The sequence below is a fragment of the Mercenaria mercenaria genome, chromosome 4 (genome assembly GCF_021730395.1).
Source record: "Mercenaria mercenaria strain notata chromosome 4, MADL_Memer_1, whole genome shotgun sequence".
Lineage (NCBI taxonomy): Eukaryota > Metazoa > Mollusca > Bivalvia > Venerida > Veneridae > Mercenaria > Mercenaria mercenaria.
The window spans coordinates 60,543,629-60,560,755 of record NC_069364.1 but is presented as its reverse complement, the minus strand read 5'-3'; the positions used below and the strand labels follow the sequence as shown (position 1 = coordinate 60,560,755).

General features: G+C 35.9%; 1 protein-coding gene across 2 annotated transcripts in view; it reads right to left on the bottom strand.

Moving 5' to 3' along the window:
* Positions 1–1,037: 1,037 nt before the first annotated feature.
* Positions 1,038–17,127, bottom strand: part of LOC123551883 (actin-binding protein WASF2-like) — a 31,405-nt gene continuing 15,315 nt past the window's right edge. The window contains exons 4-7 of one of the 2 annotated variants that reach the window (XM_045341145.2): positions 13,275–13,401; positions 10,308–11,307; positions 9,635–9,806; positions 1,038–8,563 (exon numbers count right to left, since the gene is read on the bottom strand). In XM_045341145.2, the coding sequence (XP_045197080.1) occupies positions 9,637–9,806; positions 10,308–11,307; positions 13,275–13,401 (1,297 nt within the window). In that variant the 3' untranslated portion in view covers positions 1,038–8,563; positions 9,635–9,636. The remainder of the gene's footprint in view (positions 8,564–9,634; positions 9,807–10,307; positions 11,308–13,274; positions 13,402–17,127) is intronic. The other variant, XM_053541430.1, reaches the window with a different exon arrangement.

The following is a 17,127-nucleotide window of genomic DNA, read 5'->3' as shown; positions in this document are numbered from 1 at the left end:
GACAATATTTCGTTCCAGTTAAACTTCAAGCTCACATTTCAATTAACTGCATTTAATGTTAAAAGCTAAGCTTATTACAGTAAGCATATCCCATTCAAAATAAATTCTTTAGTCAGGATCAAAGTATCATACATTTATTATGTACTCTTTAATTAAACATTTGTTTTCTGTTAAATTGATTTTGACTAATGAAATTATTTGCTTCTTATTAACATCCTTAACTTTTTCCAGATATATTTTTTTGCCATTCCTCACCACAAACCCTTTCGGCGGGGGATACCAATTCATCGAATTTGCTTGTTTTCAATGAATGTGTCAAGGTCACAATCAGAGGTCATAGATTTAATGTTGTTTTCTTATGGGACCGTGGCATACTTGCTTGGTCAATCTTGCTGCTTGCAATATCATAATTGCAATGGATTGGCACAAACATCCACCATAACTAGATAATGTGATTAGTTCAAGGTCACAGAGGTCAATTTAATTTTACATTTGTTTTTTTTTTTTTCTATTACTTTGCATTTCTGTCAACATAGGATTTTCAAATAACTTAGAACGAACATTCACCATGATAATACAATGTGTCGAGTGCAAGACTTGGACTCTTAAGTAATAATGGTCAAGGTAAAACATGTCAAATATTTTCACCATAACAACAGATGTAATATTTAATCATTTAAAGGTGAAATAAATATGGACAGTCATAATTCTTTTCCAGTCCGTAACTTCAGTATACATGTTTTTTTTGTCACTTACTCACAGGTCTCACACTTGTGTCCTAACATTACACAGAGTGTTTCTAAATCTCTTACTAATACCAACTTCCTCCACAAATAGCTGACACTGCAACTTCCAAACATGAATCCGATGTTAAGAGCAAACGGTTTCACAAACAATGTCTTCTGCCAAACTGTCACCAAATATATTTGCTTTGCCTGTGGGGATCGAACATATGGCCATACAATTTGGTCTTGTGCTCTGCATACTTAGCTTACGGAGAGAATCGAGAATGGTACAAAAGACAACAAAAACTGAACTTCCATAAAAGCAGACTATTTTATTGCTGATTTTTTAGGAAATAATGATATAGTGTATATATTTTGAATAAAGTATGAGCACAAGATGAATGGGTAAGGAAAATGGAGATGACGACTCTAGAAGCAAAAACATTGGAAACAAGACACAATTACATATATGTTCATATCACAATTTTGGTTTTACACGTTTCAGAAAAATGACATAATGCTTTACACAGACATACATGTACAGTACTATACATGTACAGAGTAATAAAAATCAAGATCTTAATTAAAACATTGGGTAGGAATGGTTGATGGAGCACTTGATGCATTTTAAATATCTGTGTACTTTAAAATGTAAAATATATTAATACAAATATATTAATAATGGAAATACTCTACTATCTTCTATCATATAAAGTATTACATTCAAACAACTTAGTATTTGAAAAGTAAACCAAAATCACAAAAAAAACTGGCCCTGGAATACTCCAAAACAAAAGCCTAAATAACTTCTTCAGATCTTCTGACATAACAGTTTTTTCTCTCTAAATATTCTAACGTGCGAAACATTACCAAGTGATTTAATCAATATTCTTTGATGATACACCATTCCTACACAATCCACTTGAAAAATAATGTCTAAATTGGCTACAAAACTGAAATGCACATAAATACTTGATAATATATACTATTACCAAACATCTGTAATAATATTTCAGTGAGGTTAATAAACATTCATGATAAAAGATACAATTTTGTTTTGTGTAAAAAAAGTTGTTTGCATATAAATCCTTGACAAAACCAAACCAGAAAAAAAATTATTCACAACAACAGCATATCATTCACTTCACATCATCTTTAACATAAAAACATGACAATAATAGAGTGACTTTCGCTCCATAGGTTAACAATGCCCTTAGCAATTTGTCTGTATTTTGCTTGTCTTAACTGTGTGCCTTACTTGACAGTGAAATCCAACAATACTTTGTTCCTGCATGGCATTATTTCTTGCTTTCTACAAAACCAGACTTAAGTACAATTCAACTGTGCTTATTTAAGCAAACTCCAGCAACTAAATTGTGCTATATATATAGTTTTGAACTTCTCCATCAGACAAGAATTGGAAGTTTACTTACATGTTGAACAAAAACATAACTACCAATATTTCAATTGTTGTCGAAAGCCTTACACAGCCAAAATTTCTCTATCATGTGAGTAGAAGAGACAGCAATAAAACATTATACCTTTTGAACAAATCAAATATAAAAGCGACACAATAGCAGTAATAGTGTGCAATCTCTCACTGAAGGGCAAGAGCAAGACAAACGTACACGAAACTCGACCAATATCCATAGAAACATGAATAAACATAATCACACAACATTAAAGCAGTACTTTTCCAATTAGCTGCATGAATTGACTGGTCAAATTTTTACTGTAAATGACACAAGTCCTTACAGGAATATATATATTTATCATTTCTTGTTGTTGTTAATATAGTCTGGAACAACAAACTAAAAATGTAACGAATGTAATGAAAACCAAAAAATGAGTAAACACTGCAGAAAAGCCAGCATAATCTCTTTACTGATGGCTTAGAGTTCAAGTATATTCCATCATTTTTTTTTCCAACATGATCGATCAACTTCAGGTACATATCCATAGCAATGAAAGCAAATTCCATAATCATAAATTCTCTGCACACAATTTTGCCATTTTCCTTTTGTTACAGGAAGTTGTGTAGTTGCCCGTAGAGCTACCTTAACAGCCAAAGAATGCCAAATACTTACGAGAATATGCTATTGCATGGAAATCACCAATTGCCATTATGTGTGCACTACCTTAAATTAAATAGAAATATAATTCAATGATTTTAAAACACTTTCGTTAACAGATTACTATGTGAGTTGATATATATGCAGTTGACAGCATAGAAATTTGAACTGACAGAACTGCCGTGTGAGTTGATGATAAAAACAGATAGCAGTAGGAGTTGATAACAAAGTTATGTAAGTTTTCAGTACCAAAATGTATATTTTAGTGCCCTATAGACCTTGACCTCAAGTGTTGACCCTATTTTAACCCGAGATTCTACAAAACACACATGGCACCAAATTAGTATATAATGTACAAATGAGCCGCACCATGAAAAGAGCAACATAGTGCATTTGCGACCAGCATGGATCCAGACCAGCCTGTTCGCTAACAGTTTCTTTAATTGCAATAAGCTTTGAAAGCGAACAGCATGGATTCTGACCAGACTGCGCAGATGCACTATGTTGGTTTTCTCATGGTGCGGCTCTAATATATTCCTACAAGACTCGACCTATACACCAAAAGTTACTTCAAGGCTGAACTAAGAGCTTGCACTAATATCTTCTAATTAAACATACTCATACACTATGTGACTCACCAAATTAAAGCGTGTAAAAAAATAACTAATTACAAGTAGCAAATTCTTAACAACCCGAATAAGACTGCTATACCAACATATAAAATAAAACATAGGAGAAAAAAAAACTCTATCTATTGAAGCACAAGTACAAGTTTATTACTTTTGAATGTTTACTGTAACCTTTAGTGAAATAAGCCAAGCTCTTGTTCAATATCCCCTCCATCTTCGATTAATTAGTTAATAGAGTTTTAAATAAGGTGAGTGGAAACTGGAATATAAAACTGTGTGCTGTGAAAGTACAATGTACAGTACATATACTGTTATTTTGAGATACTATGTACAAACTACATCTAACTATTGTATATTACATCACTTTCTACACGTCTGATTTCCTACGTACAAAAAATAGTTATTATAATACAAACAATTCCCAGAAATTTTGTACAAAAGGCAGACTCTAGTATATCATCTCTGAATATTAAAGTACATTTTTACAGGTAACTTAGATTCAACTGCATGTTCCTAAATACGAAGCTTAACATGATTTTTTTTATTTAATACTCATATTTACTGTGAAATCATTAATATTCGTGGGGACTGATTTTTCTGGATTTTGTGGTCGAGTCAATCCATGAAATTTAATCCAAACGAACAAGTAAAATTCCCATTCATCTTATGTTCAAAAGTTGAAATCCACGAATTCATATCCCCATGAAATTGCCGTTTTGACCAAAACCACAAAATTTTATGCCCACGAAATTAAACGATTTTACAGTACTCTTATTTTTTTTTAAGTTCATATGAAATTAACAACAGAATACAACTGGCAAATTCATGAATTCTGTTTGTGACTCCTGGTCAATCTGTCAATCATACTATGTTGTTTTGCATTAAGTCAGAAAAAATAATATCATTTCTAACATTTATACAATATATTTTCTTGTCATTTGTTAACAAGTTCTTTTGATATATTGTACATACTTTGTTGTATCTAACAATAAAACTACTTCTAAGTCATTCAGTTCACAAGACCAAACAATGGCAACAGAATCTTCGGTATTACATGTGAACATCAACAAAATAAGGCCCATTATCAATAAGTGGTGTTACCATAACTTTGGCACCTTTCCTTTTGCCCTTTATACAAAATGAACTTCACTTTTTAATGGAACAAATTAGGAGAATGTAAACATGCAAGTATGAAAAGAATTATGCAAACATCTACGGTAAACATCTTAGGCACCTAAGTACTGCCTACCAGCCCGTAAATATTTATTAAAAAGATACTTGGTGTAAATAATGTTTCACTGGATGGCATGTGTAAATTATGCTCTCACTGACTTACCAGTAGTATCATGCAGAAAAAGGATGTATCTATGACAGGGAAATTCTAATTATAAACCAGTTACAGGAACAATTTATCGCAAATAAATTTTACAAAAATTTCAAACAGTGTCAATCAAAGCTATTTACAGCTAATGTTTATTATATATTTTTAGTATCTTGACCAAAGTTCACAATGAAAACAGTTTCCACACTCGGAGACGATATACCAGGTCTCAACACAAACATATTGCACTTTTAATGAAATAGTTAACTACAATAATAAATATTTACAGTTAATATAAACATGATTTAACTACCGTATGTTTGTGCACTATAAATGACATTTCTTTTTTTAATGAAGGAAGACACTTTCTATGAAATAAATTCACTAATACTTCAACGTGGCAGTTCTTTCCTTACAGAACAAGAGCTGTCTCCATAGGATGACACATGCCACCCGATGGCACTTTGGACCGGACACGCCAATCAATGCACTATCCTTTAACGTCTAAGTGTGACCTTGACCTTTGAGCTACAGACCTGGGTCTTGCGCGCGACACGTCCTCTTGCTGTGGTACACATTCATGCCAAGTTATTTGAAAATCCATCCATGGATGACAAAGATATGGACCGGACACGCCCATCAACGCACTATCCTTTAAAGTCTAAGTGTGACCTTGACCTTTGAGCTACGGACCTGGGTCTTGCGCGTGACACGTCATCTTACTGTGGTACACATTCATGCCAAGTTACTTGAAAATCCATCCATCAATGACAAAGATATGGACCGGACACGCCCATCAATGCACTATCCTTTAATGTCTAAGTGTGACCTTGACCTTTGAGCTACAGACCTGGGTCTTGCGCGCGACACGTCCTCTTGCTGTGGTACACATTCATGCCAAGTTATTTGAAAATCCATCCATGGATGACAAAGATATGGACCGGACACGCCCATCAACGCACTATCCTTTAAAGTCTAAGTGTGACCTTGACCTTTGAGCTACGGACCTGGGTCTTGCGCGTGACACGTCATCTTACTGTGGTACACATTCATGCCAAGTTACTTGAAAATCCATCCATCAATGACAAAGATATGGACCGGACACGCCCATCAATTCACTATCCTTTAATGTCTGTGACCTTGACTTTTGAGCTACGGACCTGGGTCTTGCGCGCGACACGTCGTCTTACTGTGGTACACATTCATGCCAAGTTATTTGAAAATCCATCCATCAATGACAAAGATATGGACCGGACACGAAAATTGCGGACAGACTGACAGACCGACAGACAGTTCAAAAACTATATGCCTCCCTTCGGGGGCCTAAAAAAAACACACTTAAAACCAGATATGAAAACAGAATTGAATAATTCCAATTTTGAATAAGCAAAACAAATCTGATGACAGCTTGTTCTAAGTAATAAGATTGTTATTTCTTAACAAAATTTAGAATGTTCATGCCGATAAAAACATTTTCCAAATATCACATACATGTCCTGTGAATATGGTTGAAGATAACAATGAAGAATATAAAAGCAGATTATTTGACAGAAGTACGTATATTAATTAAGAGTAGACATACTGGATGTGTGTATGACAGCCAATTATACAATATCCTTGAAATAAGGACTGTAGTATTATTTATATTTCTTTAAGGTTTATGCCTACTTTTTTTAATTTAACTTCATTTTTAAAACAAAATATGTATATATAAACTAAAACCCTTATTATTTAAAGCATCTTTATGAATAATACAAAACAGCCTATATAATACAATACAAATGCCCTGTAAGTAGGTGAAGAGATTTAAGCTTGTGAAGTACATGATATATTATATTTTTCTTATATATTTTTACAACCCATTTTTTCTTTGGTTTTTGTAGTTACTGAAAGAACAATATTTAACTTGCTTCCATTTAAAGGGGCCTTCTGTGGCCAAGTGGTTAAAGTTGTCAACTTCAAATCACTTGCTCCTTACAAATGCAAGTTCAAAACCTCACTTGGTGTGAACAATTCTACAAAGTAAGAAAGTCATCCAGCTGGCTTACAGAAGGTCGGTGGTTCTACTTGGGTCCACACACAAGTCTGAAGCATTGCCTGGAGGAACACCTTCTGTCTTCCACCAAATTCAAAACTGACAAGCTGGGAAAGTCACTCACATAAAACACCCACAAAAAATTAAAATCTTTTTGACAACAATGCAAGTACTAACAAGTATTAGAGAACAATCAATGTATGTGAACACAGTTTCATTGCTTGTATTTATTATTTTGATTGTTAGTAGCAGCTTACAACAAAACCAAGTCCTAAATGGTTTATACAGATACAGTACCATCGTATTCAAACCACCACAGTCTCCTAACTGTATGTTCTGCAGACAGTGACACAGATTATAAAGCTCAATTTGGAGACCAGTCTGTAAACTCCAGTTTCTGATTGGCCGATTCTGAGCATAGTTCTCAAAATGACCAATTGCAGAGCAGCATTCAAAGACTGGTCTTCAAACTCAGTTTATTCCTTTGCTTTAGTTTATATACTGGTTAATTTTAGCTTGATTATGGTTAAAGTTTCTAGCTTATCTGAACAACTTTCGAGTTTGCTTCTTTGAAATCCAGTGTTGGTGTCATATGAGAGGGTTTGGATGCGACCCCATAATGACTAAACCCCCATCCCTTTATATACTATAACTCAGTTTTCCATTTTTCTGTCACTTGTTTTTCCCTGACCACTGGTGAAGATTTATCATGATAAATGCATGATGGCTAAGTATAGTATATACTTCTACTGTATGAAAGTTTATCATTGTGCCTACAATGACTGTTGGATGATGTTGTAATTAGTGATACAGAACTAGCCACATTGACATGTGTAGTGTTGGATGTATGAAACAGATGTTATAAGATATACTCTGTGTTAGATTTTTCTGCCATCACTGGCAAGTAACTGAAAAAATCTTAGCTAAAGTTACCCAGTAACCAAGAATATACAATGCTAAACAACAAGATATAATCCCTTCATGCACAGCATGTTACACATACAAGATAAACAGATATTTTACCAATCTGGCATTAACACATCACTTATTTCTTGTGGAAATATCACTGTAAGGCAATGCTGTCCCAGAAAGTAAACACAAGCATGGCCTAGATCCTACTGACTATAACTTACTATATGATTAGAACATTATAAAGTTTGGAACAATTACCTTCAACAAAATGAAGGATCAAATTCTCTTTATTTACCCCAATTTGTCTATCACAACACAGTTGGATGTTTGAAATTTTTTAGAAATAAAGAATCTTAACCTTTAGCCTGCTGGTGGCAAGTGATTCTGCCTTTGTGACCAGTGCAGACCAAGACCAGCCTGTTTGCTATTCAGTCAGTAAATTTTCAGTGAACACCCCTTTGAATAATAAACGGTACTGCCCAAATTGAATGGTAGGCCAGTCCATTTTAGAAATTTAGCAGGGTAAAGGTTAAAAATAGCAAACCCTTCAGTAATGGTGACAAATAAAATGAATGAACTAGCCTGATTACAATTCTTACTTTGATAAATTAATGTGTTATATATAGCTTAGATATCTCCCAAAATATACAATATATAATATGTCCTCATTTCCAAATATCCAATTAAACCTTGGTTACAGCCTTCTTGCATGCAGTGCAACACATCGAAGTGTTTTTCCTTTGTGTCAAACTAATGTTTATCACACTTGATTGGAATATCTAGCTCAGTTCATTATCTGAATGGTAGTCTATCCCTCTAACTCGCTGAATAACTTGTTCATACTTCAATCAGTTCTAAAGAAACATCTTCTGAAAAAAAAAGAAAACAAGAAGAAAATAACAAGTGGTACATTGTATATGAAGGGATGTTGTTTAAAGGTTTTTCTATTTTTAGACACAAATCGGAGAGAGGACCTTACTAGGATGCTACAAACCAAGTTTGAGCTTTTAAGTGGTTCATGAGAAGAAGTCATTTAATGGGTGTTTTTCTATTTTTAGCTTTGGTGGCCCCTAAATCCATCAAACAGAACCTTTGAACAAATCTGAAAGAGGACCTTCCAAGGATGCTGCATACAAAAAAGTATGGTGGAGTTAATTCAAAAGGTTCATGAAAAGAATTGATTTAAATGTTTTTCTTTTTTTTTAAGCTATGGTGGCCCCTAAAATCAGTCAAGCGGAACCATTTGAACTTATTTTAGACAGGACTTTGCCAGGATACTACAGACAAGTTTGGTGTAATTCTGACCAGGAAAAAGACGTTCACATAAAAAGTTGATGCCAACAGACCGACGACAAACACAGTGATCACTGAAACTCATCTGAGCAAAAATGCTCAGGTTAGCTGACTCAAAATATAAAATCCTCGTTAATGTATAATCAACTGACTTTGTTGGCATATAATATCATTGTTTACAATCATTTGCGTTAAAAAATTCATACAGCGCTATTTTCAAAATATTCTGAGAGCAAATTGACTAAACAGTGAATTAATAAACAGGATGTTGTATAAGCCCTGTATTTTGAGTCCCTTATATATGAAATACGAATCTGTTATCATTGATGCAATGAAACAAACTGACATTAATGCAATGAAACAAACTGAGCATTTCGTCTGAGCTCAACATTTCTGCAAATTTAGGAAACTCTTTGTTTTGGAAAATTCAGTGCTTCAAATTAGGAAGATTCACCTGTTTTTCAAACTGGGATGAGGTTGAATATTGGTCTCTGTTATAAAAGGTAAAAAAGCCCTGTTATTTCTAAAGATGTGTAGGAATTACTGTTCTTTATGCAGAACTATGTTACGGACATGTCAACAAGAACATCATTAAAATGCTATACCTCTTGCAACACCCTGGACAGCAGATATATACAACAACTTACCATTAATCTCCCCAGTCATCACCATCATCATCATCATCATCCTCAGACTCGCTGTCCTCCACAGCTTTTCTACGCATGTCAAATGCTCTAGTCATCACTGCATGCACATCAAATCTGTTCTGCGACACTGTTTCCTGCTTCTTCTCTTCTGTTTTCCTCAATTTTTTGTTCCCTGTAAACGAATCATAATAATGCCACACGTTAAAATACTTTTTTTCATTACAAAAGTATTCTTGTATTCACACTTTTTTATGAATTCAAAGGCTTCATACCCAGTTACTTAACAAACAAACATTCCTAAACATTAACTTGTAAATTTGTGAAAAAATATAACAGATGTGTGTAAAGTTTCAATACATTCTCGCAACTGATTGAGATACAATCTTACATATAAAAACCTTAACCAAACTGGGACGCCAGTGCCGACAAACAGGTGAGTGCAATTGCTCTACCTATTCCTGGAATAGTTGAACTAACACGATATTGGTAAAATACTTCAGATATAATTACAGTACTACTACTTTTTATAAAACTGCTGTGCTTAACAACAGCCCGAATTTGTTAGTAGTACCATATTCTATTACAGACAATTTCAGTTCACGTCTGAGTTATTAGAAAAATTATGTAATGTCAACAATTAACATGTAAAACTATTAAGAAAATAAGAACTTACAGTCACCAAGGCGAATCTCATCTAAAAGAGCATTTCTTGCTGCCATCTTTGGTGGTTCTGGAGGAACCTCCACTTCCCGTGCACTAGCTGTGCTCGAGTATGTACTATTCTCTGACGAAACTGACATTGTGTCTGGCTGTCCATTCATAAATGGAGGGGGAGCCATGGGGGCAGGAGGTGGTGGAGGCGGAGGAGGAGGTGCAGCCGGAGCACCAGGCTGCTGTAGGGGTGGAGGTGGAGGAGGGATGTTTTGCTGTCCGCTTTGGGGTGGAGGAGGGGGTGGGGGCATCTCTGGGGTATCTGGTGACATTGGAGGAGGTGGAGGCGGAGGCAGTTCAGAGTCCCTTACTGGGGACATGTGTCTAGGAGAACCACTTGGGTAGCCTATATTCTGTAACTGAGGGTTCCTCATCTGAGGAGTATTTGGATAACCATTCTCTAGTGGAGGTGGGGGTGGGGGAGGTGGCAAACTCTCCCTCTGTGGAGACATACTGACCCTATCTCCCCTTTGAATATAACCTTGATCCATAGGCGGAGGAGGGGGAGGAGCAACATTTGGTCTATTCGGACTAGCCATATTTCCTGCTTTCTGTGACTGTCGTTTGTCCCGAGGAGACTGATTTTGATTTTGAGCTGGATGCATCTTCTGAGACCCACGATACTGAAGCTGTGAATTGGGGTCCTGCTGATCAATTTGATACTGAGGATGAATGTTATAGGGTCCATTCATTTGGTTATCTATATGATTGCTCATCTGTTCTGGTAAGTGTGTCTGTCCAGTATGATCATGTCTGACACTGAGCTGTTCCGGTCGAGTTCCGGTTGAGTTTTGTCTTGTGTATCCAGGTGGTACCTCATGTCCAATACCAGCACTTGGTCTTGTTACTGGTACATTGTAATCACTGCGAAATTCTGTCCCCATACTCATATCTTTGAATTTGTCTGCTTTTGACTGTATCTGCTTCGGTTTGACTGGCTTATGACCCGCAGGTGATCGTCCCTTAAAAACAAAAATGTAGGTTTTAACATAACAGAACAATAACTTTGTATGACAGATTATGCCGAGATTATGATCATTCATATGTAGAAGCTAACTCATCATTAAGCAAAGTATAATTTAACCTATTCTTTGTTTGTTTGTTGTAGTATCATCTAATATACACGCAAAATCAAGGATTTAACAGGAAATGGGATGAAAGTGGAAGTTTCATGACATTTCTGACATGAAATCTGATGATATTCAAAAAGGAACATAAAAGTTATCAGTGTTTTTGAACAGAACCAGTTCATAACTTGTACGAATAAGCTTTTGTGTCTTGTGTTACAGTCACAATGCTGTTCAATGTGCAATTTATGGCTGGTGTTAATCAGCTTTAAACAAAACAGGATCTAACAAGAAAATACTGGTAAAACCAACTGATGCTCCCCTAAATTTGATTATTGAATCTAAAAAGCATAAAAGCAGAATTTATCGACATAGCACATACCCTGTCTCAGTACTTAGTAGCGAGGCTTCAAAAGAAGCTTCTAGAACTCCAGCAAGTAGTTGCTGAGAAATACTCCAGACAAGGATGGTGCTGTTATTTACTAATGTTGAATAATCAAAAGGCAATAACTCAGTGAACAAGTAGCTGCGTTCAATAAACACTTGATGCCCCCGGTGGCATCCTTGTCGATAGAAGGCAACCTAAGTCCAAAAAAGGTCAAGGTCAAACTGAGGTCAGGTGATGTCTGAAGATGAGGAATGGTCACAGGTTACATCTGTATTAGTATCAATTCATTCTTGAAAGCAGTATTGATGTTGACGAAACAGTCCCATTTGGTTAACCAAGAGATGGCCAATATAAAGCAACCTAAGTCCAAAATGAGGTCAAGGTCAAACTGAGGTCAGGTGATGTCTGAAGATGAGGAATGGTCACAGGTTACATCTGCATTAGTATTAAGTCATTCTGGTAAGGGGTATTGATGCTAGACGAAACAGTCCCATCTGGTTAACCTTGTACGGACGAACGAACGGACGGACAGGACAATCACTATATGCCTCCCACACCAGTTGATGCCGGAGGCATAAAAATCATCCACCTGATTACGAAGAATATATGGGCATCTCCTCTTTATGATTGAAGCTTCCTATGAAGTTTAGCTAAATTCCAGCCAGTGGTTGCTGAGAAACACTCCCAACAAAAATTGCAGAATGGAAGGATGAACATTCTTATGGTATAGTAGCTAGCCTAAGTGGCTACTACTTTGTTCTCTCTATTGTTCTTTTTAGCCATGTAGAAGAATTAAAGCCACATAAAAGAAACAGAATGAATAGAACTACTGTAACCTATTGATCTCCTAGCCATTAAACTATTCTACTGTATGTATGGGGACAGATGTAGTCCGACTATATGCTTCCCTCTTCTGGGAGCATAATAAACCAAACAAATTATGATTGAAGGACTCCAGTCAGCACTGTATGTAGCTTTGTTACTTCACAAATTGTCTCAATCATACCATTACCTCAACAGTTCTCTAGTATTTAGCCTGTTTCATTTTGTAACCACTTAACATTTGGCTGTCTAGTTACGATTTATTCATCAAATATTGAAGTAGATCTAGAGTTGTTGGCAAGATATGCGATAATGGATTTTGTTTCAAACTGCAGAAGGTAATGTTCAAGTTTTGAAATATGGAAGTAACGCGTAATCTGCAAGATAAAATCGTTTACCGGCTTGTTGGTTACCAGATATGGAATGTACGCTCTAGCCTGATATCTATTTCCTGGACAGTGTGTCTAGTCACCAACAAGCTGTGTAATGTGTATATAGCTGCCACATAAATACTGCTGTTTTGTTTTGGTTTAGGGGATCATAGTGGGTGGGGGTTCAATTTTTGAATATGGCCATTCCTATTCTATTCCATCTTGTGTTTTTAAACCAACTATTACTTTACACCAGCCTCTTATACAACAAGTGTACATACTTTTTTCTGTCGTTTTGCCTTCAAATCCTTCTTCCTGTTTTCCATATCTTTCTTTATTTCAGAGTACCATAATTCAAAGAAGTAGGAAGGATCTGTATAGAATTTCATGCAGTCTTTTCCATCCTCTCTGTAAAATGAAAAAGATAATTAAAAGCCATATCTAAATGAATGTTAAAGTTTCAACAAAAACAGATTTCTGCAGACTAAATACTCAAGTGGAGCAATATATGCCCGAAGGGTTATATTTAAGTATCAGAGGAAGACAGAAGCAAAACTAAGGACAAAAAGTAGTTCTGACACAGAGAAGTTCTGATACCTTTTAGTGTGTCTAACTACATATCGTCACCTTAGCACAAAAAGTGAATAAGTGCTTCTTTAAGTCAATGCAGTTATCCATTTCTTGCGCTGAGGTGACGATATGAAATACTGATACAAGTAGAACAGATTTAAGATATTGCAGCAATGAAAAGTGTATGTGAGTGTGTGAAGTTTCAACATTCTGGGTCAAGTGGTTCTCTAGTTATTGATCGAAAATGGTTTTCAATGTTCAGGTCCCTGTGACCTTGACCTTTGACAGAGTGACCCCAAAATCAATATGGGTCATCTACTCTTCATGACCAATCATCCTATGAAGTTTCAACATTCTGGGTCAAGTGGTTCTCTAGTTATTGATCGGAAATGGTTTTCAATGTTCAGGCCCCTGTGACCTTGACCTTTGACGGAGTGACCCCAAAATCAATAGGGGTTGTCTACTCCAGCAGCCCTACAACCCTATGAAGTTTGAAGGTTCTAGGTCAAATGGTTCTCCAGTTATTGCTCGGAAATGAAGTGTGACGTAAGGACGGACGGACAGGGCAAAAACAATATGTCTCCTGGGGGAGACATAATTAAAAACATTTTATTACAGAAGTACCATACATATTTTCAATGATAGATCTATAATAAAGACAATTCCATGACTTTTTTCTGGAAAAACAAACCCAACACAAATCTTATTTTTTCATGCATTTTAAGATCACATTCTTAACATACTTCTGAAACCCTGCAGGGAGCCCAAAATGAATCACATAAATTCATGTGCATCTAGATATATCACACTAACAAGATGGTCATGATGACCCTGGACCGCTCACCTGAGTAATATGAGCTACATGTTTCAAATGTCAAACTGATGCTAAAATGTTAATAAAGTAGGTCATATTCATGATCACTGAAAGTAAGTTTTAAGATCGGTGTGCAAAAATGTATATGTCATCCAAACTTCAAGGCTGTATCTTAAAAAACAAAAAAGTAAGTCAACAGGTCAAGGTCAAAGTCAAGTGACCCCTAATTACTTGGGATCATCAGGTAATTATAATTAAACAGTCTAGGAAATATGATCAGAAAATTTTTGAAGTATTTTTTCCTATAACTCATATAACAAGTGACCTCCGGGGCAGGGCTTCTTTTCACCTGAGAGGCATAATTTGAACATTCTTATTAGAGAACCACTAGGCAATGCTACATACCAAGTATCAAAGGCCTAGGCCTTGAACTTTCAGACAAGAAGATTTTTAAAGTTTTTTCCTTTATAAGTCTATGTAAAACTTAGGACCCCCGGGTTGGGGCCTCTTTTCACCCCAGGGTAATAATTTGAACAATCTTGGTAGAGGACCAAATATCAAAGGCCTAGGTCTTGTGGTTTCAGGCAAGAAGATTTTTAAAGTTTTTTTCCTATATAAGTCTATGTAAAACTTGGGACCCCCTGGGTAGGTCCTCTTTTCATCTCAGGAGCATAATTTGAATAATCTTGGTAGATACCACTAGACAATGCAATATACCAAATATCAAAAGCCCAGGCCTTGCAGTTTCAGACAAGAAGATTTTTAAAGTTTTTTCCTTTTTAAGTCTATGTAAAATTTGGGACCCCCAGGGTGGGGGTCTCTTTTCATCCCAGGGAAATAATTTGAACAATCTTGGTAGAGGACCACCAGGCAATGCTACATACCAAATATCAAAGGCCTAGGTCTTGTGGTTTAAGACAAGAAGATTTTTAAAGATTTTTCCTTTATAAGTCTATGTAAAACTTGGGACCCCCAGGGTGGGGCCTCTTTTCCCCCCAGGGGCATAATTTGAAAAATCTTAGTAGAGGACCACTAGATGATGTTACACACCAAATATCAAAGCCCTAGGCCCTGAGGTTTTCAAAGTTTTTCTCTATATAAGTCTATAGATATAAACGAAGTGACCCCCAGGGTGGGGACATATTTGACTGTAGAGGGGTAATCTGAATAATCTTGGTAGAGAACCACTAGATGATGCTACATACCAAATATCAAATTCAAAGCCCTAGGACCTGTGGTTTTGGACAAGAAGGTTTTCAAAGTTTTCCCTATATAAGTCTATGTAAACCATGTGACCCCTAGGGCAAGGCCATTTTTGATCCTAGGGGGCTAATTTGAATAATCTTGGTAGGGGACCACTAGATGATGCTACATACTAAATATAAAAGCCCTATGACTTGTGGTTTTGGACAAGAAGATTTTTAAGTTTATCCTTACGGTTGCCATGGCAACAAGAGTTCTGTATGGAATTCAATTCTTTGAACAATTTTCAAAGAAGACCATCCAAGAACATCCCTGTGAAGTTTCAACAGAATTGGCCTGGTGGTTTGGGAGGAGATGTTCTTTAAAGGGAAGTGTGGAAGGACAGACAATGGACGGATGACAGACAGACGGACGGTGAGCAATCACAATAGCTCACTCCGAGCACTTTCAGCTCAGGTGAGCTAAAAACAAATACAGTTCTCCAACAATGAGTGTGACCACTATTCAAATAAATGCCTAAAAGCAGAAGAAGAATTCATTTATTTTTAAATGAATAAAATATTATTCTTAATTCACATTCAATTGTGCAAGGGAAATCATATTTGGCAATCCATTTTACATCAGAAACTGTTAAATTCACTGCATTGTATTTCAATAAACCTCAAATGATTGTCAGTATTTTCACTAGGGAAGACATGAAATTTTACGTGTGCAAAGCCAGCAAGAAAATATTTTCATAATACATTTTATGACTTCATGGTATGTCAAGATATAAATACAAAGCAAATTTGATAAATTGGTATCCCCCACCAAACTGGTTTGTGGTGAGGAATGGCAAAGAAACATATCCGGCAAAAAGTTAAGGATGTTAAGGATGTTACTTTAGAAGAAGCAAATAATTCCATTAGTCAGAATCAATTTAACAGAAAACAGATGTTTTAAGTGTACATAATAAATGTACTGGTATGTTATGCTGATCCTGACTAATGAAATTATTTTGAATGGAATATGTTACTGTGATAAGCTTAGCTTTTAGAATTATATGGAGTTACTTAAAATGTAAGCTTGAAGTGCAACTAGAACGAAATATTGTACTCGAGTAGTTTGGTGCCACTGTCATGTACATTTGAACTTAAAATAACAGATGTCCTAAAGACAGCACAATCAAGTAAGAAATCTGAAACGTGGGTGGCAGTGGGGTGGTAGTGGTTACAACTTTACATGTTGATAAATATTCATAGAAAAAGGAATGAAATAAAAACTACTTTTTTTTGGTGGGTGTGTGGGTGTGAGTGTATGTGTGTATGTGTGTACCGGGTGAGGGTACAAAACTTGATAAATATTCATTGAAGGTTTGAAAAACATTTAAAAAAGGGATTTAATTTTTTTTTTCGGGGGGAGGTGGGTTGGGAGGGGGGGGGGGTGTGACCAGGGTGGTTGGGCTGACCAGGTGTGGGTACACTACTTCACGTGACATGTTGATAATAAATACTAATGTTCATGGAAAAAAAATGAAATAAGTTTAATGAAATTCTACCAATTGGTTA